Source organism: Camelus bactrianus, chromosome 28, assembly GCF_048773025.1.
Source record: "Camelus bactrianus isolate YW-2024 breed Bactrian camel chromosome 28, ASM4877302v1, whole genome shotgun sequence".
In the NCBI taxonomy this organism is placed as follows: domain Eukaryota; kingdom Metazoa; phylum Chordata; class Mammalia; order Artiodactyla; family Camelidae; genus Camelus; species Camelus bactrianus.
This window is the reverse complement of record NC_133566.1, coordinates 22,046,690-22,069,069: the sequence shown is the minus strand read 5'-3', so window position 1 is coordinate 22,069,069 and position 22,380 is coordinate 22,046,690. Positions and strand designations below refer to the sequence as shown.

The following is a 22,380-nucleotide window of genomic DNA, read 5'->3' as shown; positions in this document are numbered from 1 at the left end:
AACAACAGGAGAAAATACTGTGATTTGAAAAATAGGACATTGTATTTTACCAGAGAGTTTCTGACATCATCACATAAGAGCTGTAGTGGAAGAACACGTCGTTGAAATCAATTATTAAGCGCCTGCTGTGTGCGGCAGTCTTGGACTGGCATGGAAATGTTCGCTGGCGTTTCAAGCTGCACTGCTGATTGGGAGCTGCCTCTAGACTGAGATTTAGCGTTGCGTGCCAGAGCTCTCAAAATAACCATACATAAAACCACGTTCAGAGTCAGCACGATGTCAGTGGGTCCAGCGAGGAGGGCAGAGACAAGCCAGAGGAATATAAGGCAGATAGGAATTTGGATTGCGTCCACGACCACTTTAAAATACACGAGCCTGCCTTTGGAGAGAGTGACATCTTAGCATCCTGCTGGAAACATTGTCAGAGTGCTTTAAAATACAATCCGAGGGAAATGAAATTCTGGGGTTTTTTTTAAGTGGACTTAAACAGCAGGAGTACAGTGCAGAGTGGAGGCTGCCAGACTTCGGGATCTGTGGGTCAGGAAATTAAAGAGAACAAATAGTTGAAGAACTAATGGGAATTTCCAGCTGTTTGCTTTGCGAGCACTGTTCCCCCTGCAAAGACTGTCGGGCAGCGGTGCGCTCCCACATCAGATCCACGCTGTAAGGGAGTTTGTGGAGCAAAGGTGAAGCAGCACTGCAAAAGATGCACAAGGGAAAGTTGCTTTGTGTTTGTGTTTGTGTTTGTGTTTGTTTTTGTTTTAATCGGTGTGGAAGTTTCTGTTTGGCGTCTCCCTGACACAGGAGTCCAGTTCTCAGGCCCAACGTTCCCAGGATCAGCTCCTGCCTGGGGACCTTGCGCTAGCATGTGTGGTCTGGAGAGCCACCTCTGTGGCTCAGTCGTTGGCTTTTGCTTTTAATGGGGGTACTGGGGCTTGAACCCAGGACCCCGTGCATGCTAAGCACGTGCTCTACCCCTGAGCTGTAGCCTCCCCCCCCCCGCCCATGACAGTATCCCCTTCTGTGCTCAGCTGGAACTCTTCTGTTGTCCGCAAGCCTTAGCTCCAGATCACACTCAAGCTTCTCCCTGACTTATCCTGGGCTCCCTGGAGACTCAGACAAGTGCAAGAAAGTATTTTACCAGGGCTGGTTATATAATAGAATGTAGTTACTACCTAAAAAAAAAAAAAACTTTGCTACGGAAAGTGTCAATCATATCCAAAAGGGCGGCATGGATAATGAACCATCAGAGGTTATCACGGAGGTAACGTCACATGGGGAAATCACACAGCATCTCACCCGCATCTAGAGATAAATATATCTAAAAGCTGTGGATATTAATTAAAACAACTGAAGTATTACTTGCATGCTTTATAATATTAACTCCTTCATATCATCACATAGTCAACAGTTAGATTTACTTGTTTCACAGTGTACTTTTATTTATATACATTAATTCGTTGCCATATTTATAGCTGTCGATGTAACAGTTTCTTTGTTCTATTCGGGTTCCAAAGAGCTCTGACTTTTTTCCCACTGGTTGTCGCCGTCACGGTCTTCCTGACCTCACCCATGAAGTTTCATTTGACATGTTTGTCTCTTGAATTTTCTGGAAATTGAGACTTGATCCTAAGGCTGTTTATTTCCAGGTTTTGCTTTTGTTACTGTTGTTGTTGGTTCGGCAAGAACATTACACAGGTAGTGTTACATCATTCCACCAAAAGATACGTCGTATCTGCTGCTCTTTCTTATTTATAAATATTTTTTATGTCAACAGCCCTGTATGCTTGCTTGGTCTAGAGTCTTATCTCCCTGAGAATGGTGGTAATTTATTATTTTGCATCTTTCAAAGATGCAAGCAGATATTACCCAAGACCTGATCCCTGCAACATTTTAAAGTTTTCATGTTGTCCTTATAGGCTCATATGCCAAGCCCTTTGGCAACGGTTCAGTGCTACGCACAAGTGCGACCTCAAGTGTCTGTCCCACGGCAAGCAAGGAGGATAAAGGGCAAACACAACCGTCATCTGCAATCGTCATTTTGTAAAAAGAAAGGTTGTTCAACAGCATAAAGGGGAAGAATGTTAACATGAGGCCAAAAGACAGAGTTATAAATTAAATACATATTTCTTTCTGGAAAATTCACCACACCGTCCTGATCTGTCATGCCACCATGGACAGGGGACATGGCATTCTGGACTCAAACAATGGGCCACAATGGATGCACCATTGTTGCACACCGTGGTGTTGGTCAATATCTGCCAGAAAGTAATGTGAAAATTTGTCTAGCCAAATTAAAGATCTGCCAGCTTTATTGCTGAGAGTCTCTTTGACCTATGATGTATTCCAAATCATTACATGCAATTTTAAAAAGCTATTCTTTAATTCACTAAACAGGAACTGAGCACCAATTCTATGTCCTATTCTTAATCTGGGGTTTGGAATAGAAAATAGACGGGAATACAAATATAACAAAAATTAATAAAAACTCGGAGTGGAGACAATGATACAACAAAAAAGAAACTGAGAACTTGCACTGTTAGTTCTTGCCCTGCCTCCACGGAGTCTCACAGCCCTGGGCGTCTCATCGTCTCTGAGTGAATACAAGAAGGCATATTTGTCCTCCGCTTTGAAAATTAAGTAACATAATGAAAATTAGCTGAAGAATCAAAGGAAAACTTGGAAATGTAAGAAACAAAGCGATAATTTTTGGAACTCCATCTGGTTTCTCATGGTACCTGTTCTCACTGCAGTAGACGATGTGTTCTTCCTCAAAAGCCTCAAAACAAGATCCCTTGCACTTAGGATTTGTTGAAGTGGTCTTCCTTGTCTCCCCATCCACCCAACTCCTGCTAAGGAAACAGTGCTCCGAACCGGAAGTGACTTACATAAGTGGCTAGCGGTCGAGCCTCCTGGTCTCCAGTTCTGCACTCCTTCCTACTGCTCCGTACTGTCTGGGGTTCCTTCTGCACTAGGCACTCTGCACACGTGTGGTGTATTTTAATATTTCAGGGCACTGAGGCACAGGAGGGACGTAATCTGGTTTTGGAGAGCAGATGTGAGCCGGATTCAAAACGGCAGTGGCCACGGGGCTCCCGGGGACCCTCTCTCTGCTAATCACTTGCTCTCGTTGCCCTCCTGCTCCTGGCCTGGCAGCCCCTCTCCTCTCCTTTGCCCCTTCTAGTCCCCACCCTCCTGTCCTCTTGACATCAGCCTGAGGGCACTGATCCGTGTTTTCGGTGCTGGCTTTGTGTGCTGTTGACCTTGGCCAGTCAGTCTGACCGTGGGTTACCAATTCTCACTCCTTGAAGACAAGGAATAGCACACATTGAAATGCTTTACCTGGAAAGCTGAATTCAGTTCAGCTATTTCGGCTGGTATAGGATGTTTAAAAAAGTCAAATTTGAATGCCTTTATTTATTCATTTTTAATTGAAGTACAGTCAGTTTACAATGTTGCATCAGTTTCTAGTATACAGCATAATGTTTCATACACATACATATATATATATATATATTCTTTTTCATATTCTTTTCCCTTATAGGTTACGACAAGATATTGAATATAGTTCCCTGAGCTCTACAGTAGGACCTTGTTGTTTATCTATTTTATATATAGTAGTGTGTATCTGCAAATCTCAAACTCCCAATTTAACCTTTCCCACCCTATTTCCCCACTGGTAGCCATGAGTTTGTTTCCTATGTCTGTGCGTCTGTTTCTGTTTTGTTTTGTAAATAAGTTCATTGGTGTCTTTTTTTTTTAGATTCCACATATGAGCGATCTCATATGGTGTTTTTCTTTCTCTGTCTGGCTCACTTCACTTAGAATGACGATCTCCAGGTCCATCCGTGTTGCTGCAAATGGCATTATTTTCTGAATGTCTTTTTACCAGACCTGCACGTTCTCATTTGCCGTGCACTCTCCCATGGCCTCGTGGACTACGCGAGCCTTTTCTGCCCACTTCTCAGATCTGCCTGAAAGCATTTGCGTTGACTACCCTGGCCTGGCGTCTTCCCGATGGACTGTGACAGGCAGATCGCGGGTTCTTTCGGGGAGCAGACTCTGCTTTCCAGTTTACTAGGAGTCTCTTTTAAATCCAAAGCATTACCTGTGGCCTCTCTCTCGCTGGTCAGAGTTTAGTCTTGGCATGGCCAAGGTCGTAGTGTTGTGCACTCAGGGATGAGTCTTAGGGAGTTTGGGGGAGCGTGTGTGGGTGGGTCAGGGTGGTCCACGGGGGAAAAGCGTTCAGAGCAACGCAGGTAGAACGCATCACTGTGATTATCGTGTGTGCCTGAGAATCGTGAAGCAGTGCTTTGCAATTAACACCGTGTTCTTTGGGCAGAGATGCTGACTCACAAAAGATCCAGTAATATCTGCTGTCACACAGAAGGGCGCCCTCACTGCATTTGCGAACGGATTTTCCGGGAGGTGGCGCCCTGCGGAGAAGGCGAAGGGCCACGAGGCAGGGTGCGCTCCCCGCGGCTGCAGCGCGATTTTCACTTAAATCCCCTTCGATGCAGGTTGCCAATTTGGCCTGCTCCATCTCCAACAACGAGGAGGGGGTGAAACTGGTTCGGATGGCGGCCACGCAGATCGACAGCCTGTGTCCCCAGGTAAGCCCCTCCTGCGCTTCGGTTCAGCGGCGGGCTCCTTGGGGTCCGCTGCGCTCGGGGCCTCGTGTCCTGCCCTCTCGCCTCTCCCTGGGAGGTGCTGCCCTCCCTCCCGGGCCATTTCAAGTTCTGCCTTCCTCAGAAGGAGCGACCTCCTCCAGTCTCTTCAGGCTTTCTGGGGCGATTTTTCTCTTTCCCACTCGTACAGACTTCGTCCTGCTTGTTCTGGGCTGGTATTCAAATGCTCCCTTATCTATGCACCTTGTCTCAACAGCTAAATTATACACCTGCACGTGTAGAACAGGAGTTATATTCCCGCCACATCCGTGCTAAGTAAGACTTGTCTGGCAAACGCTTTTGAAACCTGAGGCTAACGACTGTAACTTTAAAAAAAGAAGAAGAAGAAGAAAAGCAAACAAAAACTAATCGTAGTCTGCTGCATCTTTTGTGTTTTGTTTGTCCTTCTGAACGCTGCGAACTGGCTTCTTTGTAGAAGCTTAGGGACCAGGGTTTCAACAAGGTCTTATACTTGCTTGCTCCTCTTTTGAAAGAGTGTGGTCAGCGCATCCCCGGCTTGTTTCTAACAAACAGGTCATCAACGCTGCTCTCACGCTGGCTGCCCGGCCGCAGAGCAAAGTCGCTCAGGACAACATGGACGTCTTCAAAGACCAGTGGGAAAAGCAGGTCCGAGTGCTGACGGAGGCCGTGGACGACATCACCTCCGTGGACGACTTCCTCTCCGTCTCAGGTAATCACTCACGGGACCTTTGCAAGGCAGCTGAGGGAGCAGAGCAGGACGAGGAGCATCCTGCAGATGTCACGGGTCTGTGTGTTAAGTGCTCTCCTTGCCCTTTTGAGCTTTCAGCCATCCCTGCAGACGTGGTGGGCATCTCTCTCTTGAAATTCTTCTCTGTTGTGCACGTTATTTCGAGACGCTGAGTCCGAGCATTGGGGGTGGGGGGAGCGGGGAAACACAACTTTCCGATCAAGATGTTAGAAACCTGAAGAGATTATTTAACTAGACTTAGGTTCCTTTTTAGTTCCTGGAGTTTTTGTTTGTTTGTTTGTTTGTTTTTAATAGAATGGCCTTTGATGCATCTGAATCACCCATCTGAAAAGGTATGGGATATGAGATTGGTTATGTTTAAATATCAAAAAATCAACTAGTTATTCCAATTTGGCTGTGTTAAGGGGTTTTCTTGTTTTGTTTGTTTTTTTCCCCAATAAGTGCAGTTACCCGGATCTGTGATAAGCCAGGAGGAAATGTTAGCCACAGAATGAACCCATTTGAAGGCACCTGGTAGCTCTTGAGGCTTTGAGCCTTTGTCCGTAAGGCTGTGTTAAGGAAGTGAGAGAAAGTAAACAGAACTAGTCAGCCCAGGGGACTGTGTTCCATATCTTGTAATAACCCTTAATGAAAAAGAATATGAAAACGAATATATGTGTGTATATCTGCATGACTGGGACACTGTGCTGCACACCAGAAACTGACACATTGTAACTGACTATACTTCAATTTAAGTAATTAATGAATTTTAAAAAAGAAGAAATTGGAACTTTCTTCCTTATAAATGAAGCCAGACCGAAAGATGATAGTGCATTTGAATAACGGTGCAGTCAGTTTGACCTTTAACCGGACTCATCAGTGCTGTTTCAACATTGGGCTACCAGCCAGCTAATGGGCCTTTTTCCAAACACATTTGACCAAACACATTTGGCCCAGTTCACCTAGAAGAGTTTCTTTGGGAGAAGTCGGAGAGGAGGTCGCTGGAAACATCAACCTCTTTGCGAGGCATTAAAATAACCCAATGACCCTTGAAAATTCAAATTGGCCAGGTGTTGACTCTACCCGCAGGTGCATGGAATGCAGACCTGCCAACTCAGGTGTGCCCCGGCCTGGACAGGGACCTCCTGAGGTCTGAGCGGGAGGGGCTGTGGCACTATTTGGGGGATCCAGGCAGACAGGGCCTTTCGCTGCAACAACGTGGTTGGGGTTTCTGCGGGGATGGTTAATCTATTTGGAAACTTTTTTCTGGTTGTAGTCTTTATTTTCATGAAGAAACAGGTAATGGATTCCCACTGGGGGCCTGTGTTTAAAGCTTGTCTGAGAGTCTGTAGACCTGATGGATGATGAAAAAGCCAACTTTGAAATCATGGAGGGCAAGGCAAGCTAGACGGGAAGCAATGAGGGAGCAGGTGCTCAGTGTCTCATTTGCCTGACCCTCTGCTGTTTGCTTTAATTCTCACCAAAGTTCTGTCAGATAGGCGTCACTGTTCTGAGTCTTCTTTGAGAAAAGTAGATCGCTCAGAGGGTAGATAACTTGGCAGAGTTGCTCTTAAAATCGAGATTATCCTCTTTTCAAAATCAGTATGGTTCTCAGTAAGTCAAGACAGAAGGGCATTTTCCTCTGTTGCTTCCAGGTTTCGTGACAGCTCCCTTGTCCCCCACCCCGCTCTGGCCCCTTCATTCCACTCTCTCATCCTTTCCAGAAACCTGTCTTGTTCTTCACTCCCAAAGGGCTCGGTTTTTTGACGACCTGTCAAAGAAGCTGTTCCTTTCAACACACCCATTTCTAGGGATTGACTGATGAAGATCTCAGGACGATGCCATTCTTGGGACTCTTGCCTCCCTGATGGCTGAGTCCTAACGACTTAAAAGATACCCGAGAAATGCATCTCTCATGAGGGGATTGGAAACTGGATAGGCTTGCTGGGGATTCGGGTGGTGGGGACAGAAGGATTGCCGCCAGGACTGGGCATCTAGTAAGTGGTCAGTCCTTGCTGGGATGGTGAGAGGGGTCCCCAGCAATGGGCAGGGGAACTCTCTAACCAGCCTCGCCTCTCACACAGCCATCCTAATAGCCCCTGGAAATCTTACTCTTGCCGCCCTTCTGTTTACAAATGAGTAGAAAACACCCATATACTACCTTTTTCAAAGCAGAATCATCTCAGAACTTAAAACTTCCCCAATTCATCCTTTTCTTGAAATGCATGTAGGAAAATTTCCGAGGGTAGAGAAAAGAGAGGTGAGGCCGTCTTATCTCAGACTGTTTCAATAGCACAAAGCTTTTCTTAATTTTTTCCACCGGGCCTGCCTCTCTGCCATCTTTCTCCCTGCCATCCCTTTGTGCATCTCATTATTACCAGCAACAAGAAATGGCTGTGGCTTCCGCTGATAACACTGCGCCGTCCAACCCCAGTGGTACAGGTGCCATGGCATGCCATGACGGGGAAATGAACAGGCACTGTCAGGGAGCCAGTCTTGGCAGGGCCCGCCGAAGCTTGCCTTTGGAGTTGACAGTCAGAGGTGGCAGGCACCTTTCCACAGATGGGCTTGACAAATAACGGCACAGCCCGCTCCGTCCTGCTGGTAGACCGTGGACACGGACCAATCGTTGGGGAAACTCCTCATTGCCACTCTGAGCTGGAGCCAAAACATTTGCATCAGTAAATTGCAAGTTTGGCCCAGGAGATATTTTGGAATGGCACTAATGACATTTTATGTCTCAGTTTCTTCTTAAGGGAATATCTATTCTGGCAGGAAACTCTATTTTGAAAACAAAAAAAGTTTTGTTTTGTTTTTTTAAAGAATTTCTCTCTTTTTTTTTTTCTTTTTTCATGCTACCTGAACATGTATGTCTGAGTCCTTAATTTGTCCATATGAAATGCAACAAGTCTGGGGAGCGATGATGCTATTAACGTTACAGGAGCAAATCCAATTTTCAGATGTGGTCTGCGCTCATAAAAATGTGAAATGGCTGTGTTAGAACACTTAAAGTTTTCCCAGTGGGCAAAAACTACAATTTTTAATAGTGTCTTAAAATGAGCATCTTGGCATTAACCACATGACAGTTTAATTCTTGGGCTTGGCTCAGAAAATAGCAAGCATCTAAGATCTGAAAAAGCTATTAACTCCATCCCATAATGTCTAAAAATTTTTTTTTGTCTGCCTTTTCCCTTTTTTTTTTTTTTTTTTTTGACTCCAGGGTCTTGAGTTAGTTTCCTTAAAAAATTCACAGAATGAACTTTGTTTCTGAATTTAAAAACCATAGCTTTATAGCTTATAATGACTAAGTAGTTTGGTCATTAGTGACTTTTTAACAAAACTGCATCTTTTCTTTTGAGATAGTAAGGTTGCAAAACTCCAAGGAAGTTTATCACAAAAAACGTTGCAGTCAAATGTTTCATGATGGTTAAATACCGGACTTCACATCTGGGCATCACGTCCAAAGTATCTAAGTGGTTTATGCCAACGACGGAATCATCTCTGGAATACACATGCTTTTTATTATTACTCTCTCATTTATGTTATTTTCTACTTGGAACAGCATTCCTGTCTCTTTACTTAATGAATTCTTTCTCTTGAGAATACCCGAGGATAAAAATATGTAGCTGATTATTCCTCTTCAATGGACATGTTTATTTAGAATTTCTTCTTTGATTCTTCTGCCGTGTGCAAGGTGCTGTCAGATATGAAAGTATGAATCCAGTGTGGATTCTGCCTTCAAATTACTTGCTGCCCTTTTTGCTAGATAGGAGACCAGAGCGCTTCTAAACCTGTGAGCCCCAGACCTCAGGGTGTAGAGACCAGAAGTGGAGAAGTTATTACAAGGGGTCTAGGAATCCATATGTTACAGCAAAGTGTGTTACAGCTCAGTGTTACAGCTCAGTGTGACAGCAACCTGGATGCTGGCGAGAGACCAAGCAGCACTCGAAGGGTTGGAGAACTCAGGTTTATTATGCCAATGGGCCCAGAGGAGTTAACACTCCAAGCTCTAGACCCCATCTGTAGGTTTACACGGGCTTTTATAGGCTACCAGTCAAGACTTTGCAACATTTTGCAACATCATATGCAAATAAGGTATAACAAAGTGGACCAATCAAGAATGAGCTTTATGCAAATGAGGTGTTAGAAATGGACCATTCAGGAGTGATAGAAATGGACCAATCAGGAGTGAGCTTTGGGAACAAATAGAATCTTAGGGGTAAGTTCCGCTTTCCTAGAAGCAAGCTGTTTTACAGAAGCAAAAAAAAACACTAGATAATGGCACCAGTGGGAAAGTAGTGGCCCTGGCTGGGGGTCCTGCCAGTCTTTTCATGGGGCTTCCCACCTCATATATACATACCAAGTGTGATTTTGTGATCAAATAATATGTCTACAAAAACAGGTCTAGCTCTTTTTCAGATACATTGTTGGTACTTAGGTTAATAAAATGCAAATCTGTGTAAAAACATTCTTGATCGTAGTGGCTTTTACATATATGTACTAACCATTGGTATAACTACTGTCATGAGAGAATTTTGATTCCTTTTTTTTGTGAAAGGGGCACCTCTAATTGGGGAAAGCTGGGAAAGGCTGAGTAAACTAGCTCAACATTTCAAAAGAAAAAGTTGATTCAGAAAACTGAGTCAGTGAGTAAACTGTAAATTAGTAAAATTAATACTTTATTCACTGATGATCAACCTGAATAACCATTGAGGAGATTAGTTGACAATTTGATTAAAAGCAATGCTATTAATATCATGGCCTCCTTCAAATATGTCTCCATTGACCCTTGAAAACCTTGGAGGTGAGGGGCACTAACGTTTCTTTACACAGTCGAAAATCTGCATGTAACTCTACAGTCAGCCCTGCTTATCTGAGGTTCATCTGTGGATTCAACTGGGCTCCACAGTATTGAGGTATTTGCCTTTGAAAAAATCTGCATATAAGAGGACCAGCACACTTCAAACTCCTGTTATTCAAGGGTCAACTGTCATCACACCTATCAAAGCATATTCTTTTTCTTGCTTTCTTATTAAATTAGTTGCATATTTAAATTTGGGAAAGAGTTTTTAAAAAACTATCATTTCGTTTTAAGATATTAGGTCGCAAATGGGCTTCTTAATTTTTAAATTTTGTTAACTCCAGAGACATTAGTATCTAAGATCATGAGCACATTCCTCTGTTTTGCATTCAGTTCCAAAATCCCATCTTTTTAAACTATGCACAGCAAAGTGCGACCTCTGCCTATTCTTATATCTTGTTATTCAGAGAAAATGGCACTTGGTTGCTACTTTTGATGTGAAGACCTTTTCGGTTGCTCAGTTTCAGGGACCAGGGATTATTTTATTGTCTGGAGGAACGCAGCAGGGCAGTAAGGGAGTCCTATTGGTTTGTTAATTTATTAATTTAATTAGTTATTTTTTTGGTGGGAGTACCAGGGATTGAACCTAGGACCTTGTGCACGCTAAGCACACACTGCCACTGAGCTACCCCCTCTCCCCTAGGGAGCCCTACTGAAATTAACATTTTGTATTTAAAATCCTGTGCCGTTTCATTTGCGTAAACCTTTTTTCTCTCAGGTGCTCTTTTAGGTGAGTTTGCGTGATCCAATCCAAGACCTCGCAAAGGGGTGCTTTCCAAAAGTTCCTTAGTAAAAATGAAAACTTCCAAGTCTCTGTTTTCACAACCGTTTTTCTCTTTTACTCAGAACAATATCAGCGTTCAGAAAGTACCACTTCTTGTGAATTTAAGAGAACTAAATATTAGCATGTAAACATTCCGTTTATTTTTTCTATTCTAATTTCTATTTGAAATGAAAGACCTAGAGGAGGAAGGAATCAGAAATGGATAAATAGTTGAGTGAGGAAATCGTATTGTCTGGGGTCCTTTAAGGAACATCTGTTATACTTTGCAATTTTCTTTCCAGTGTCCCCTAAGAACGAACGTTCCCTCTGAGTGGTTGGTTTAATGTAAGTAGGAGAGATGCGCAGGGACTGGGATTTTCTGAGAGTATCCTCCCAGCTCTCTTTCCTTAGGAATTTAAAAATCAGAACTAGCTCTGGAAACTTCTTAAAAGGGTAATCATTTCTTTTAATCCTTTATTAAGTGTTCATTGACTTTGGTAGTTATAATTTCTTAAGTGTTACTGGATTACTTAAGACTACTTCCAAATTGGTTCTGTTTGTTAGTGGGGGGGTGTGCATGTGTGTGTGTATTTTCAGCTTTAGTTCTTTTCTTTATTCAGAGCACTAAACTTTTTGATCATTTCCTTAGAATGCTGTCTCTAAAGAATGGTTAAGGGACATAATCACAGATCTCGCATTGGACATGAGAAAGACAAAATTGCACACTTGCAAAGCTGTGAGGGGCCAGATTGCATGTTTTCTCTAGGCTGGTGGAGAGGGAAGCCTCTCACCTTGCCTACTTGGATTCTACTTTGGACAACGGTGGAGCGTGGTCCCTGACCTTGACTCCAGTCTGAGGGAACCAGCTGCAGAATGGACTGCATTTCAGTCATGAGGAACTCTGCGACCCTCTTCACCTGACCAGTTTCCCATTGCATGTACCGTGTGCATGACACGGTATTAGAAGACTGATGGGCTGATGTGTGTTCATTTTACAGTTTCCCTTAAATGCTTCCTTAATAAAAAAACATGATCCAGCTAACATCAGCCAAGTGTGACTCTGGCCACGTCTAGAAACATTTCTGCTTTGTCAGGGTGGCTTCCTGTTCGTCTCTGCAATCACTCTTAAAAGACTTTTTCACGCAATAAACCTGAAACATTGAAACAAAGAAAGGGGTTGTTTTTTAATTTAGTGCTTCTCAATATGTGGTTCCCCAAACTGGCAGCAGTAGCATCACCTGGGAACTTGGTAGAAATGCAATTTCTTGGGCCCCAGACCTAGTGAATCAGAAACCCTGGAATTGGAGACCAGCAGTTTCTATGACGTTGCAAGTCTTCCAGTTGATGTTCAAGTTTGAGAACCACTATTGTAACTACAAAGTACGGTTTAAAAATACAATTTCCATGTTATTAGGCATGTCTTGAGATGTGCGAGGGGACGGCTTATGACGGTTAATGACCCTTCGATTGGTTTTTAAGTGTGTGAGTGGGGTAAAGTCATATAAATGTGTGTACGTCCTCTCCACAGAAAACCACATCTTGGAGGATGTGAACAAGTGTGTGATCGCCCTTCAGGAGGGCGACGTGGACACCCTGGACAGGACCGCGGGGGCCATCAGGGGCCGGGCCGCTCGCGTGATTCACATCATCAATGCGGAGATGGAGAACTACGAAGCCGGCGTTTACACTGAGAAGGTGCTGGAAGCTACGAAACTGCTCTCGGAGACAGGTAACCATGGATGTTAGATTTGGCCAAAATGTCAGGACCGTGATTAAATTCTGTACCTGAATAAATCTGCTTCATTGTTTTTCCATAGGTCTTTCTGCTGCTGAATTACACATGATCACAAAAGGGGTGCTCTTTATTTTTTGAGTTTGAATTGAAATACTTTAGCCAATAACAATGTATTGTTTTGCGTGTATGTACTGCTCTGTGACTTTTATGCATTATCATTTGATTCTCACAAGGACCTTACAAAGTAGGCAGAGTTTTATGAGCTCTCATTACAGGTGTGAAAATGGAGTTTTGAATCAGTCAAGAGACTGGAAAAGAATCACAACTCTTAAAAAAATACATAGTGGATATGTGATTGGCACTTGGAATCTTGAACTTGAAAAACAATTCTCCATCTATTTCTGGAGAAGAGAAAAATTTTTTTAGTAGTTTTTCCTCTTGACAACTGTCTCTTGGCTTCAGACCCTTCCTAAGGTCCCTCACGCCTTGTGCCATTTGTGTATGTCGGGGAATGAGAGGAAAGAGGAGGTCCAGGAAAGGAGAGAAAAACCAAAGGCTAGAGAAAGAGAATTTAACTCTACATTGGATGGAGTTATGAATGGATAATGAATCGAGTCCTGTGTATTCACAGAAGGAACTCTCCTCAAATTTGGAGGGCGGTTCTTCTCAGGTCTGGCCGTGGACTTTGGAACCCACTGGGCTTTTAAAAAATAGACATGGTCTCTGTAAGGTCAGAAATGGCAGGGTTTCAAGTTCTACATGCTAAGACATGCTGTAGAAACACGTTTCCTTCTCCAGAGGAAAGGTTATTGACAAAGACTTCTGTTAACATTGGTTAGTCTAGAACAGCAAGGGAAGACAACAGATACACAGACTGGTTGCTCTCTCTGACATCTAAGCAGAAAAGGAAGAGTGTCATGTCACACAGTAAACAGCACGTCTAGTGATTGTCCCTCTTGAGAATCCTCACGGACTTAGAATGAGACGTAATCACCGTAACAGTAATAATAAGACATATCCACATTTTAATTGGCTGAAATTCGGCACTGTTTGCTTTCAAATAGGCTTGCCCTTAGCACTCACTAAGGCAATACAATGCAAGCCACACAGTATTTCTCTTCTCATTTGGAAGAATTAGAAACCCATATTTTACTGTCCAATTTAAGGACTTTTTTTTTTTTTTTTACCCTTAAGAAGAATCTCTCACATTTCTGGATCTCTCAGTTCCTAGCCCATTACTTTTTTTTTTTAATTGAGTTATAGTCAGGTTACAATGTCATGTCAATTTCTGGGGTACAGCACAATTTTTCAGTCATACATAAATATACATGTATTCTTTATATTCTTTTTCACCATGAGCTAGTACAAGATCTTGTATATATTTCCCGGTGCTATGCAGTATAAACTTGTTTATCTATTCTATATATACCTGTCAGTATCTACAAATCTCAAACTCCCAGTCAGTCCCTTCCCACCCCCCCTCCCCCCTGGCAACCACAAGCTTGTCTTCTATGGCTGTGAGTCTGTTTCTGTTTTATATTTAAGTTCATTATCTTCTTCTTCTTTTTTATTTTAGATTCCACATATGAGCGATCTCATATGGTATTTTTCTTTCTCTTTCTGGCTTACTTCACTTAGAATGACCCTCTCCAGGGACATCCATGTTGCTGCAAATCGCATTGTGTTGTCATTTTTCATGGCTGAATAATAGTCCATCGTATAAATATACCACTTCTTCTTTATCCAGTCATCCGTTGATGGACATTTAGGCTGTTCCCATGTCTTGGCTATTGTAAATAGTGCTGCTATGAACATTGGGGTGCAGGTGTCATCCTGAAGTAGGGTTCCTTCTGGATATATGCCCAGGAGTGGGATTCCTGGGTCATAGGGTAAGTCTATTCCTAGTCTTTTGAGGAATCTCCACACTGTCCTCCACAGTGGCTGCACCAAGCTTCATTCCCACCAGCAGTGCAGGAGGCCCCCCTTTCCCCACGGCCTCTCTGGCATGTGTCACGTGTGGACTTGTGAACGATCCTAGCCCACTACTTTCATTTTGTTGCAAAGTTGCAGCTTCCCCTGGTGCCTCTGACACTCAGCAGCACTTCTTTGGGCCAGACCCTGGGTAAGTCGTGTCAGAGCTGCGGGGAGGTCACAGGGACAGAGCTCTCCGCTCAGGCCTGCTCATGGCCTGTCGGAAGGGTAACCGTGGCCAATGAGCCACAGAGCACGTTGCCAATCTGCAGGGTGACTTTGTGCACACAGAGAAGTCAGGCAGCGTTCAAAAGGCATTATGGAATTTTTTTCTTACTGCATCTTGGGGGGCCTTGATGAACAGGAGGAGGGGTACCCATTGGCTTGAAATCTACGTAAAGGCAAGGACAGTGTGCTTAGTTGATTGAATTTTTGTGACATAATTTTCACCTGAAGTCCTTTTTACTTATTTATTTAATTTATTTATATTGAAGTACAGTCAGTTTACAACGTTGTGTTAATTTCTGGGGTACAGCATGATGATTCAGTTTTATGTGTTTCTTTTCCTCTTCTTCTTCACCACAGGCCATTACAAGGTATTGAACAGAGCCCCCTGGGCTACACAGTAGGGCCCTGCTGTTTCTCTGTGTTACACATAGTACTTAGTATCTACATTCCTGAACTCCCGATTTATCCCTCCACCCCCGCGCCCCCTCTGCCTCCCCCCTCTTCTGCCTCCCCCCACCCCCGTAACCACAAGTTTGTTTTCTATGGCTGTAAGTCTGTTTCTGTTTTGTAAATAAGTCACCTAAAGTCTTAAAAATATAAATAATATTCTGGCGGAATTTTTTTTAACTAAAAACAAAAAAATCAGTGAAACAGAGCAATCCATCCTGGATGGCTGTTGCTAATCAAGAGTTTGTTCTTGTATATTAATTGTCAAAGCTTTTAAAATTCTCCTCCCAGCCCTTCCTGGCCGTGACTGAATACTCTGGGCACAGAACTAAAGGCACCTTCATGACTCTGAGGTCCACATCCAATTCTTATTTGAGCAGCGAAGATGAGCAAGACATTTGGATCCTTCCTATCTTTCAGGATCTGTGGACGATGACTAGGGAAGCAGCCAGGTAAAAGCGACTGACATAGGCAGTTTGTAAATAGCTAGCAGGAAATGCCGGAACGCCCGTCGGGGGAAAGTGGATGTTAGTGGGCTAACAACTGGAACATACAAGGCGTATCAGTTATGCTGCTTCTGTCCCTAGTTGTTCTTTATCCTAAACAAGAACAATATTGGTTCTTTATGGGTAACTGGAGAGGCTGTCAAAGAAATGAAGGCAGAAAAACTTTAGCTGTTAACACACTGATTGCTAATTAAAATTTCTGGAGGGTGTCCTAGACACAGGGAGTTTGAGGAAGAACCTAAGATCAGTTCTATGACTGTGGGTTCCCGAGTTTTGTCGTTTATATAGATTTTACAGACTGGGTCAGCCCCCTTGTTGGGGTCTGTCTGTGAGAAGGAGGCCCACATCCTCAAAATAAAACCCCCCTAGACGTATCACTAATACCCAGATTTCTACCTTTGGGCTCATGTTTTGCTCCTGGTTTTTTTCAAAAAACAATCTTAGAGCACCATAGAATTGGTCCCTTTTTTTATATATAAGCTTATCACACTTTGTCCTGAGAATACATTTTCTTTTGGGGAGAACACGGGGCGGTGGGCAAGGAGCGGACGGTGCCAAGAAGAAGGATGAGGAAAAAAGAAAAAGAGTCGAGGACATGGGAGACAAAATGTCGTGTTTTCGTTTGCCTTGTCACACCAGCCTGCCAGGTTCTGCCCAGTTTTGTATCTGAGTTGTTAGATTCAACTCTGAGGCAGAAGCTCGCAAAGTCTGTATCACTGACACCTGGGTCTTGTGAATTCTTTCTTGGGGTGGAGGAGGCGACCCTGTGCGTTACAGGGCACGTGGCAGCCTCCCTGGCCTCACCCTGCCGGCGTCTTGTGGGACCTCTTCCCTTTCTCACTCCAAGTTGTAACCATCAAGGTGTCTCTAGATGTTGCTAGATGTCCTTGGGGTGGATAAAATAAACTCCACTGAAAGTAACTGCCACAAGGGAAAGAAATTGTCCAAAATAGGAGCAAGTTTAAACAAGGCAAAATTGAGCCCATACACTATGGCCACAGGGTCTGGTGAAGGGAGTGGAATGAGAGCCTATTACAAAAAAGCAGCAAAAAAAAAAAAAAAAAAAAAATTTAAATAAAAAGAATGGAAAAAGGCAGCATGCTCAACAAGTCTTGACTAGACCAGACTTTGCTGCTAAAGGAGTTTGCAAACACAGGCCAGCTCCTGTTTGAACATCTAAACGAGGCAAGGGGAGAGCGGTCCCTACTCTCCCGCCTGACTACCTTCGCAGAGTGCCTGCAAGCTGAGCGGGACCCAGACAGTGACAAGACTGTCTGTAGTTTATTCTCCATCAGTCATTTGACTTAGTAGAGAGTAAGTGCATTTTGTTAAAGAGTGCTGTTTTTGTTGCTAAGAATGCTGATTTACATTTGAAAAAAACAGTTTTGTAGATTATTAGTATGCTCAACATTCTAGGCCAACATTATATAAAAGTGTACCTATTTATTTTTTATAAAACGCATCCGGGCTGATGGAAACGCAGTAAACTTGAAGTACAACGGAGCCATTAAATAACTTACATATTAGATGGGCTCTCCAGTAAAGCCTGAATTATAACCAATTGCCAACAGCTTGGGAGTGAGCGCGCCCCTGCTGACACCCACCCTCTGAGAGATCTCGTTTACAAAGTCAGGTCGCGGTGGAACGTTGAGGAGGGGAGAAAGGACATTCAGTGGTATTACATTTAGATATACAGAGAGTAGCTCATTCTTCACTGAATGGGTTATATTGCAATGCCATTCTTGTAAAATTTGATAGCTGATGCAAGTTGGTGTCATCGTGAACGTGATCAGGTTGAGAGAGAGATCTTTGAGACGGTGCCCGCAATTCCCTTTTTAGATGGGATGAAAAAAAGAACAGAAAAAAAATAAAGGATTTTTAATGAGGATGTTGATATTGAGCCCTTTGTGTGTGGAGATAAATTTCCAGTGTTGCAGAGAACACATGAGCCAAACAGATGGTATAATTTTTTTATTAAGACTTTTTTTTTAAAAGAATAATTTAATGTTCATAGCAAAACTGAGGGAAAGGTACAGAGAATTCTCATAGTCCCCTAGACTCTGTACACACTTAGCCTCCTCCGTTATCAGCCTCCCCCACCAGAGTGGCTCATTTGTTACCATTGATGAACCTACACTGACACGTTCCAATCACCCAAGTCCACAGCTAAGATGACGATTAACTCTTGGTGTATATTCTGGTGCATTTGGACTAACGCTTGATGACACGTATCCATCATTAAGGTATCACGCAGTGTATTTTTCACTGTCCTAGAAATTCATTATACTCCATCTATTCATCCTTCTCCCCCCAACCCCCTGGCAACCACTGATCTTTTCACTGTCTCCATAGTTTCGCCATTTCTAGAAGGTCATATGGTGGGAATCATAGAGTACATAGCTTTTTGAGATTGCCTTCTTTCACTTAGTAGAGATGGTGTAATTTTTCCTTTCATGCTTCTGTAATGTAAAGTTTTCATAAAGGAGATTTTTTTAATATCAGTCCTGTATATTTTGTGTAAGTGTAAGAGGGTCAGCAAATAGAAAGCACCCAACCTGGAAGTAATAAATAGGGGAGCCGTGTGTCGGTACAACGTGGTAGAACAAACCCAGCTACAGAACCAGAAGGACTGAATTCCTCGACTTCTGCCACCTGAGTGTGGCCTCACACAAATTAGTTAGTGCCCCCGAGCCTCAGCATCTCACGTACTGCCTGAGGTTTTGTCATCCAAGTATGGCCAATAGGATTAGTCTTGGGATGTACGTTGCACTGTTTCTTGGCTTCCTGATGACTGCGCTCAAGTGGACAGTCATTGCTCACGAGTCTTCTGTATAAATAAACCCTCTGCTCCGGGTGGACAGGTGCGCTCATGATTCTGCAGGCAAAACACATGCAGGCTGTTCCCACTTTCCGTCCTGTCGTCTCTGCCACGTCTCCCTCCTCCTCTACATCTGTGTGTTGAATTTATCCTTTAAGATCTGACTCAGGTCTCGGCTGGAGACAACAAGGATGTATGTCTTTGAGTCTTTGGACATTTAGTGGGTCCACAATGAGACTGTCGGCTCCTAGAGGAAAGTGTGTCTGTAGTAAGTGCCCAGGGTCCACAGCAGTGTTATCACATCATTAGCTTTTAGTATGTAGACATTGGTTTAATGAATATAAAAACTTAGGATATGATTTTTTTTTCAGTAGAGCATACCACTAACAGTCTCAGGCCTACAGCTCAAGAGCTCAAGATTCCAAGATAAATAGAGAGAGTTCTTCTCCTCTTATTTCCTATGCATCAGTAGAGAGCAATCTTAGGGTATGCTTATCCCACTGGACCAATGTCTCTTGTTAGTGGGGTCAAGTTTAAAGACTGGACAGGTCTGGGGGAATGGCTCATTCCTGTGGCTGGAGGTGGGAGGTGCAGACAGAAGTAAGATCATTACCAGAAGTAGGTGGTAGGAACAGATTATTGGGAAGACAAATACATATATATATATTATAGACAGGAAGGACTGTTACAGTCCATTACTTCTCCATGACTGACCTTGAAATTAGATTATGAAAGTAAGGAATTTCAACAGAAGCTGTAATGACAGATTATTTAGCCTAGATCTCCTAATATATTTTAAATGTATTTTAATATAACCCTTGGCTATTTGCGTAAAAAGCATTTTATTTCTCTCTGAAAGGTCAGAATGATTACCATATGGCAGAAAAGTCTTACTTGTTGGTGGCTGTGGTCTTCAGCGGAGGTGGGAAGTCAGAAGTGTAGGAAGAACGAGAAGGAAATTGCATTCACGTAGTAGCCCTTAAGTAGGCAGTGTGCAGTTTGTCTCAAAGCCTCTTCCATACGACTGAAACCTACATGCTTCGTATACTGTAGGCATCTGGCTGATGGTTGTTGATATGTATATTTATTCATTTTATCCTGAAAGCAAATGCTCAGGGCAGTGGGACGCGGGCAGAAGAATTCTGAGAAAACACGGCTTGAGAAAGCGAGAGAAACAATTTTAGCCTAATAATAAACCTCTAACGTGGAAGAGGGGATGGGACAAGGTGGGCAAAGGAAGGCTCACAGTTACACATTTATGTGCCATCAGTTTGGAGCAACGCCGTGGAAGAACGAGCATTTTTCTAGGACCCGGTTGTCAAAGTCAAACCAAAAAGAAGGCATGAATTTCCAGCGGGGCATGAGGCACATCTCAGACTCAGAATCCCGGAGACCGAAGAGGACATGCTACTTCCTTCTCACTTTGAGGCCGTCGGGGACCAGCATCCACGGCAGTGGCAGTGGAGGAGCAGGAGGGCCTGTGTCTTTTGTCTGGGAGGGCCAGAGCTGGAGCCCACGGGACCTGGTGGCCGGGATGTACTAACTGTGCACAACTGAGACGGTCGTCAGTTCCTTTAACCCAGAACCCCTCCCGCGTCAGTAATGGATGTTTGAATCAAAGGAAGGAGGAATATGCCAACAGTTACTTGTTTGGGGGCACACGCAGCACAGCATTAGAATCGTCCTGGAATAGTTTTTTTAAGGAAAAATAAGACGCTTTCTTGTAGCTAGAGGACCTGAAATAACAGATGGCTGTAAGACCCAGAAGAATTCTGTGTATTCTGGTCAAAGTGACCCCCGAATGACCTCCCTGCCTGATTTTCCTTTCTGTGTTTTACATCTCCAGCACGAGCGGGTTTCTTCCTAGAGGAGAAGTCTTCTCTCTGACCATACAAGCCAATCCCACTCCTCTGTGCTCTGTTTTCCATCGTCACCCAGTAGGCGCCTACCATGTACTGCCCTGTGTGGCACACTCTGTGTTTGCCCGCGTGTCTGTCTTAATGCATCTATTTTCTCTGTCTGCTTTCTACTTTTTATCTAGAGGGGTGTGTGTGTGTGTGTGTGTTGCTTCCTAATTTAATATTAACCCCTTGAGATCGGCGACTACCTTTTCATTTCCTCCAGCCTTGATTAGAGCTGAAGCTCAAAGCTGTTTATTAATGTAAATGAAAAACAACTGATGCAATATAATACCTTATTTTAGGATTTTTTTTAAATCACATGCTTAATGATCAAGATCAGAATCTTTTAGATCAAGAGCAGTAAATGCCTAGCGATTATTTTATTATATCTTAATTTTTTAAACCTCACGGATGCCAAAATTAACTATTTACCAAGCTTGGTTTCCACAAATACTGTCAGCTAAATAGGGCGTCATGTTCAATTCTTTACTCCTTCCTTAAGTTTCAGAATTAAATGTGCCATCCTTTCCTCTTAACTTATAAGCCATTTGTGATTATTTTTGAAATGCTTATTTTAAAATATAGGAACTTTCCAAGCCAGCATTTTCTTTCCCTGGGGAAAGGCATTTGTGTCTAGACAAAAGCAGATGGATGCTGCCCGAGTCTCTTAGGGTAGGTACCGTGGATGGAATTTAGAGGATTTTTTTCTCTTCTTCTAAGCAGTCCTTTTTCATCTTTCATCAAACAATTCAGCTCATGGGTTATGTATGGCCTTCTGGAACTTGAATTTGATTTTGGTGTTTGAAATGTACATGATAATTTTCCAAACATGAATTTATGAAAATGGCAGCCTTTAGGAACTCCAGCGGAGGGAGCAGATGACTGGCTCTGACGAAAGAGAAGTCCAAGAATGCACATGGTATGGATCAGGACTTGCCAGGAAGATGCTGATGGTTGCAGAGGTAGTAACAGCTGATGAGTCGTTACCAGGGAATGGGGGGAAAAGCAAGCTGTATTTCTTTTGTCCTGGCTCCTGGCTTCCAGGACTCACATCTAACTTGATTAATAGTTACCAAGAGAAAGTACAGTAAAGCTAGCGCATCACTGGACTAGACAGAATATGATTTAAATTTAAAGAACTTAAATATTATTTCTCCACTCCACCCTTCACATTAAAAAAAACACTTGAGGACCCTTTAATCAAGATTCAAATTCAGTCAATCAGCTAATATAAAAATAGTGGTGTATGTTTGAGAAAGAAGGAAAACACTTTCTCAAGAATATTAGGTTAAGCTGGGAGGTTTTTTAGAAAGAGTCTCTAATTTGAGCTATGGAAGCTGGGTTTGTTTTTTTTTTTTTTTTTTCAGTTATGAACTTTCTGGTAAATTCTCTTAACTTTTAAAGATTTCCTTTCCTTGTGGATCTGGCAAGGTCATAATGGAATACAGTGTTTAACACTGGCTTAAAGATAAAATGAAAATTCTAGGAGTGGAGTTTATAAAATCTTGTCCTCAGGGCAGATTTCATAGGAAATTCATTATTAAAAATGCAAAGCCATCAGAGGGATGATGTGGTCCCACCAAGGAGAGAGAAGGGCATCGAAGGAGGGAAACTCAGTTTTCGAGATTAATTGTACCAACGTTCTAATTTTCAGAGTTTTCGGCACTCATTTGTGTGCTATGTTCAGTTTACTTCACTCCCACAAGACCCACTTTTTGCTGATGAATCGTGTAGCTGTATCTCCAGGCTCCATGGAAAGGAGACAAGGAGATGG

The 22,380-nt window shown here is 43.1% G+C and overlaps 1 protein-coding gene across 2 annotated transcripts in view; it reads left to right on the top strand.

The window, feature by feature from the left end:
- Window positions 1-22,380, top strand: part of CTNNA2 (catenin alpha 2) — a 944,639-nt gene that overhangs the window by 846,141 nt on the left and 76,118 nt on the right. For both annotated transcript variants that reach the window (XM_074354541.1, XM_074354540.1), the window contains exons 10-12: window positions 4,521-4,613; window positions 5,202-5,358; window positions 12,529-12,729. In XM_074354541.1, coding sequence (XP_074210642.1) covers window positions 4,521-4,613; window positions 5,202-5,358; window positions 12,529-12,729 — 451 coding nt within the window. The remainder of the gene's footprint in view (window positions 1-4,520; window positions 4,614-5,201; window positions 5,359-12,528; window positions 12,730-22,380) is intronic.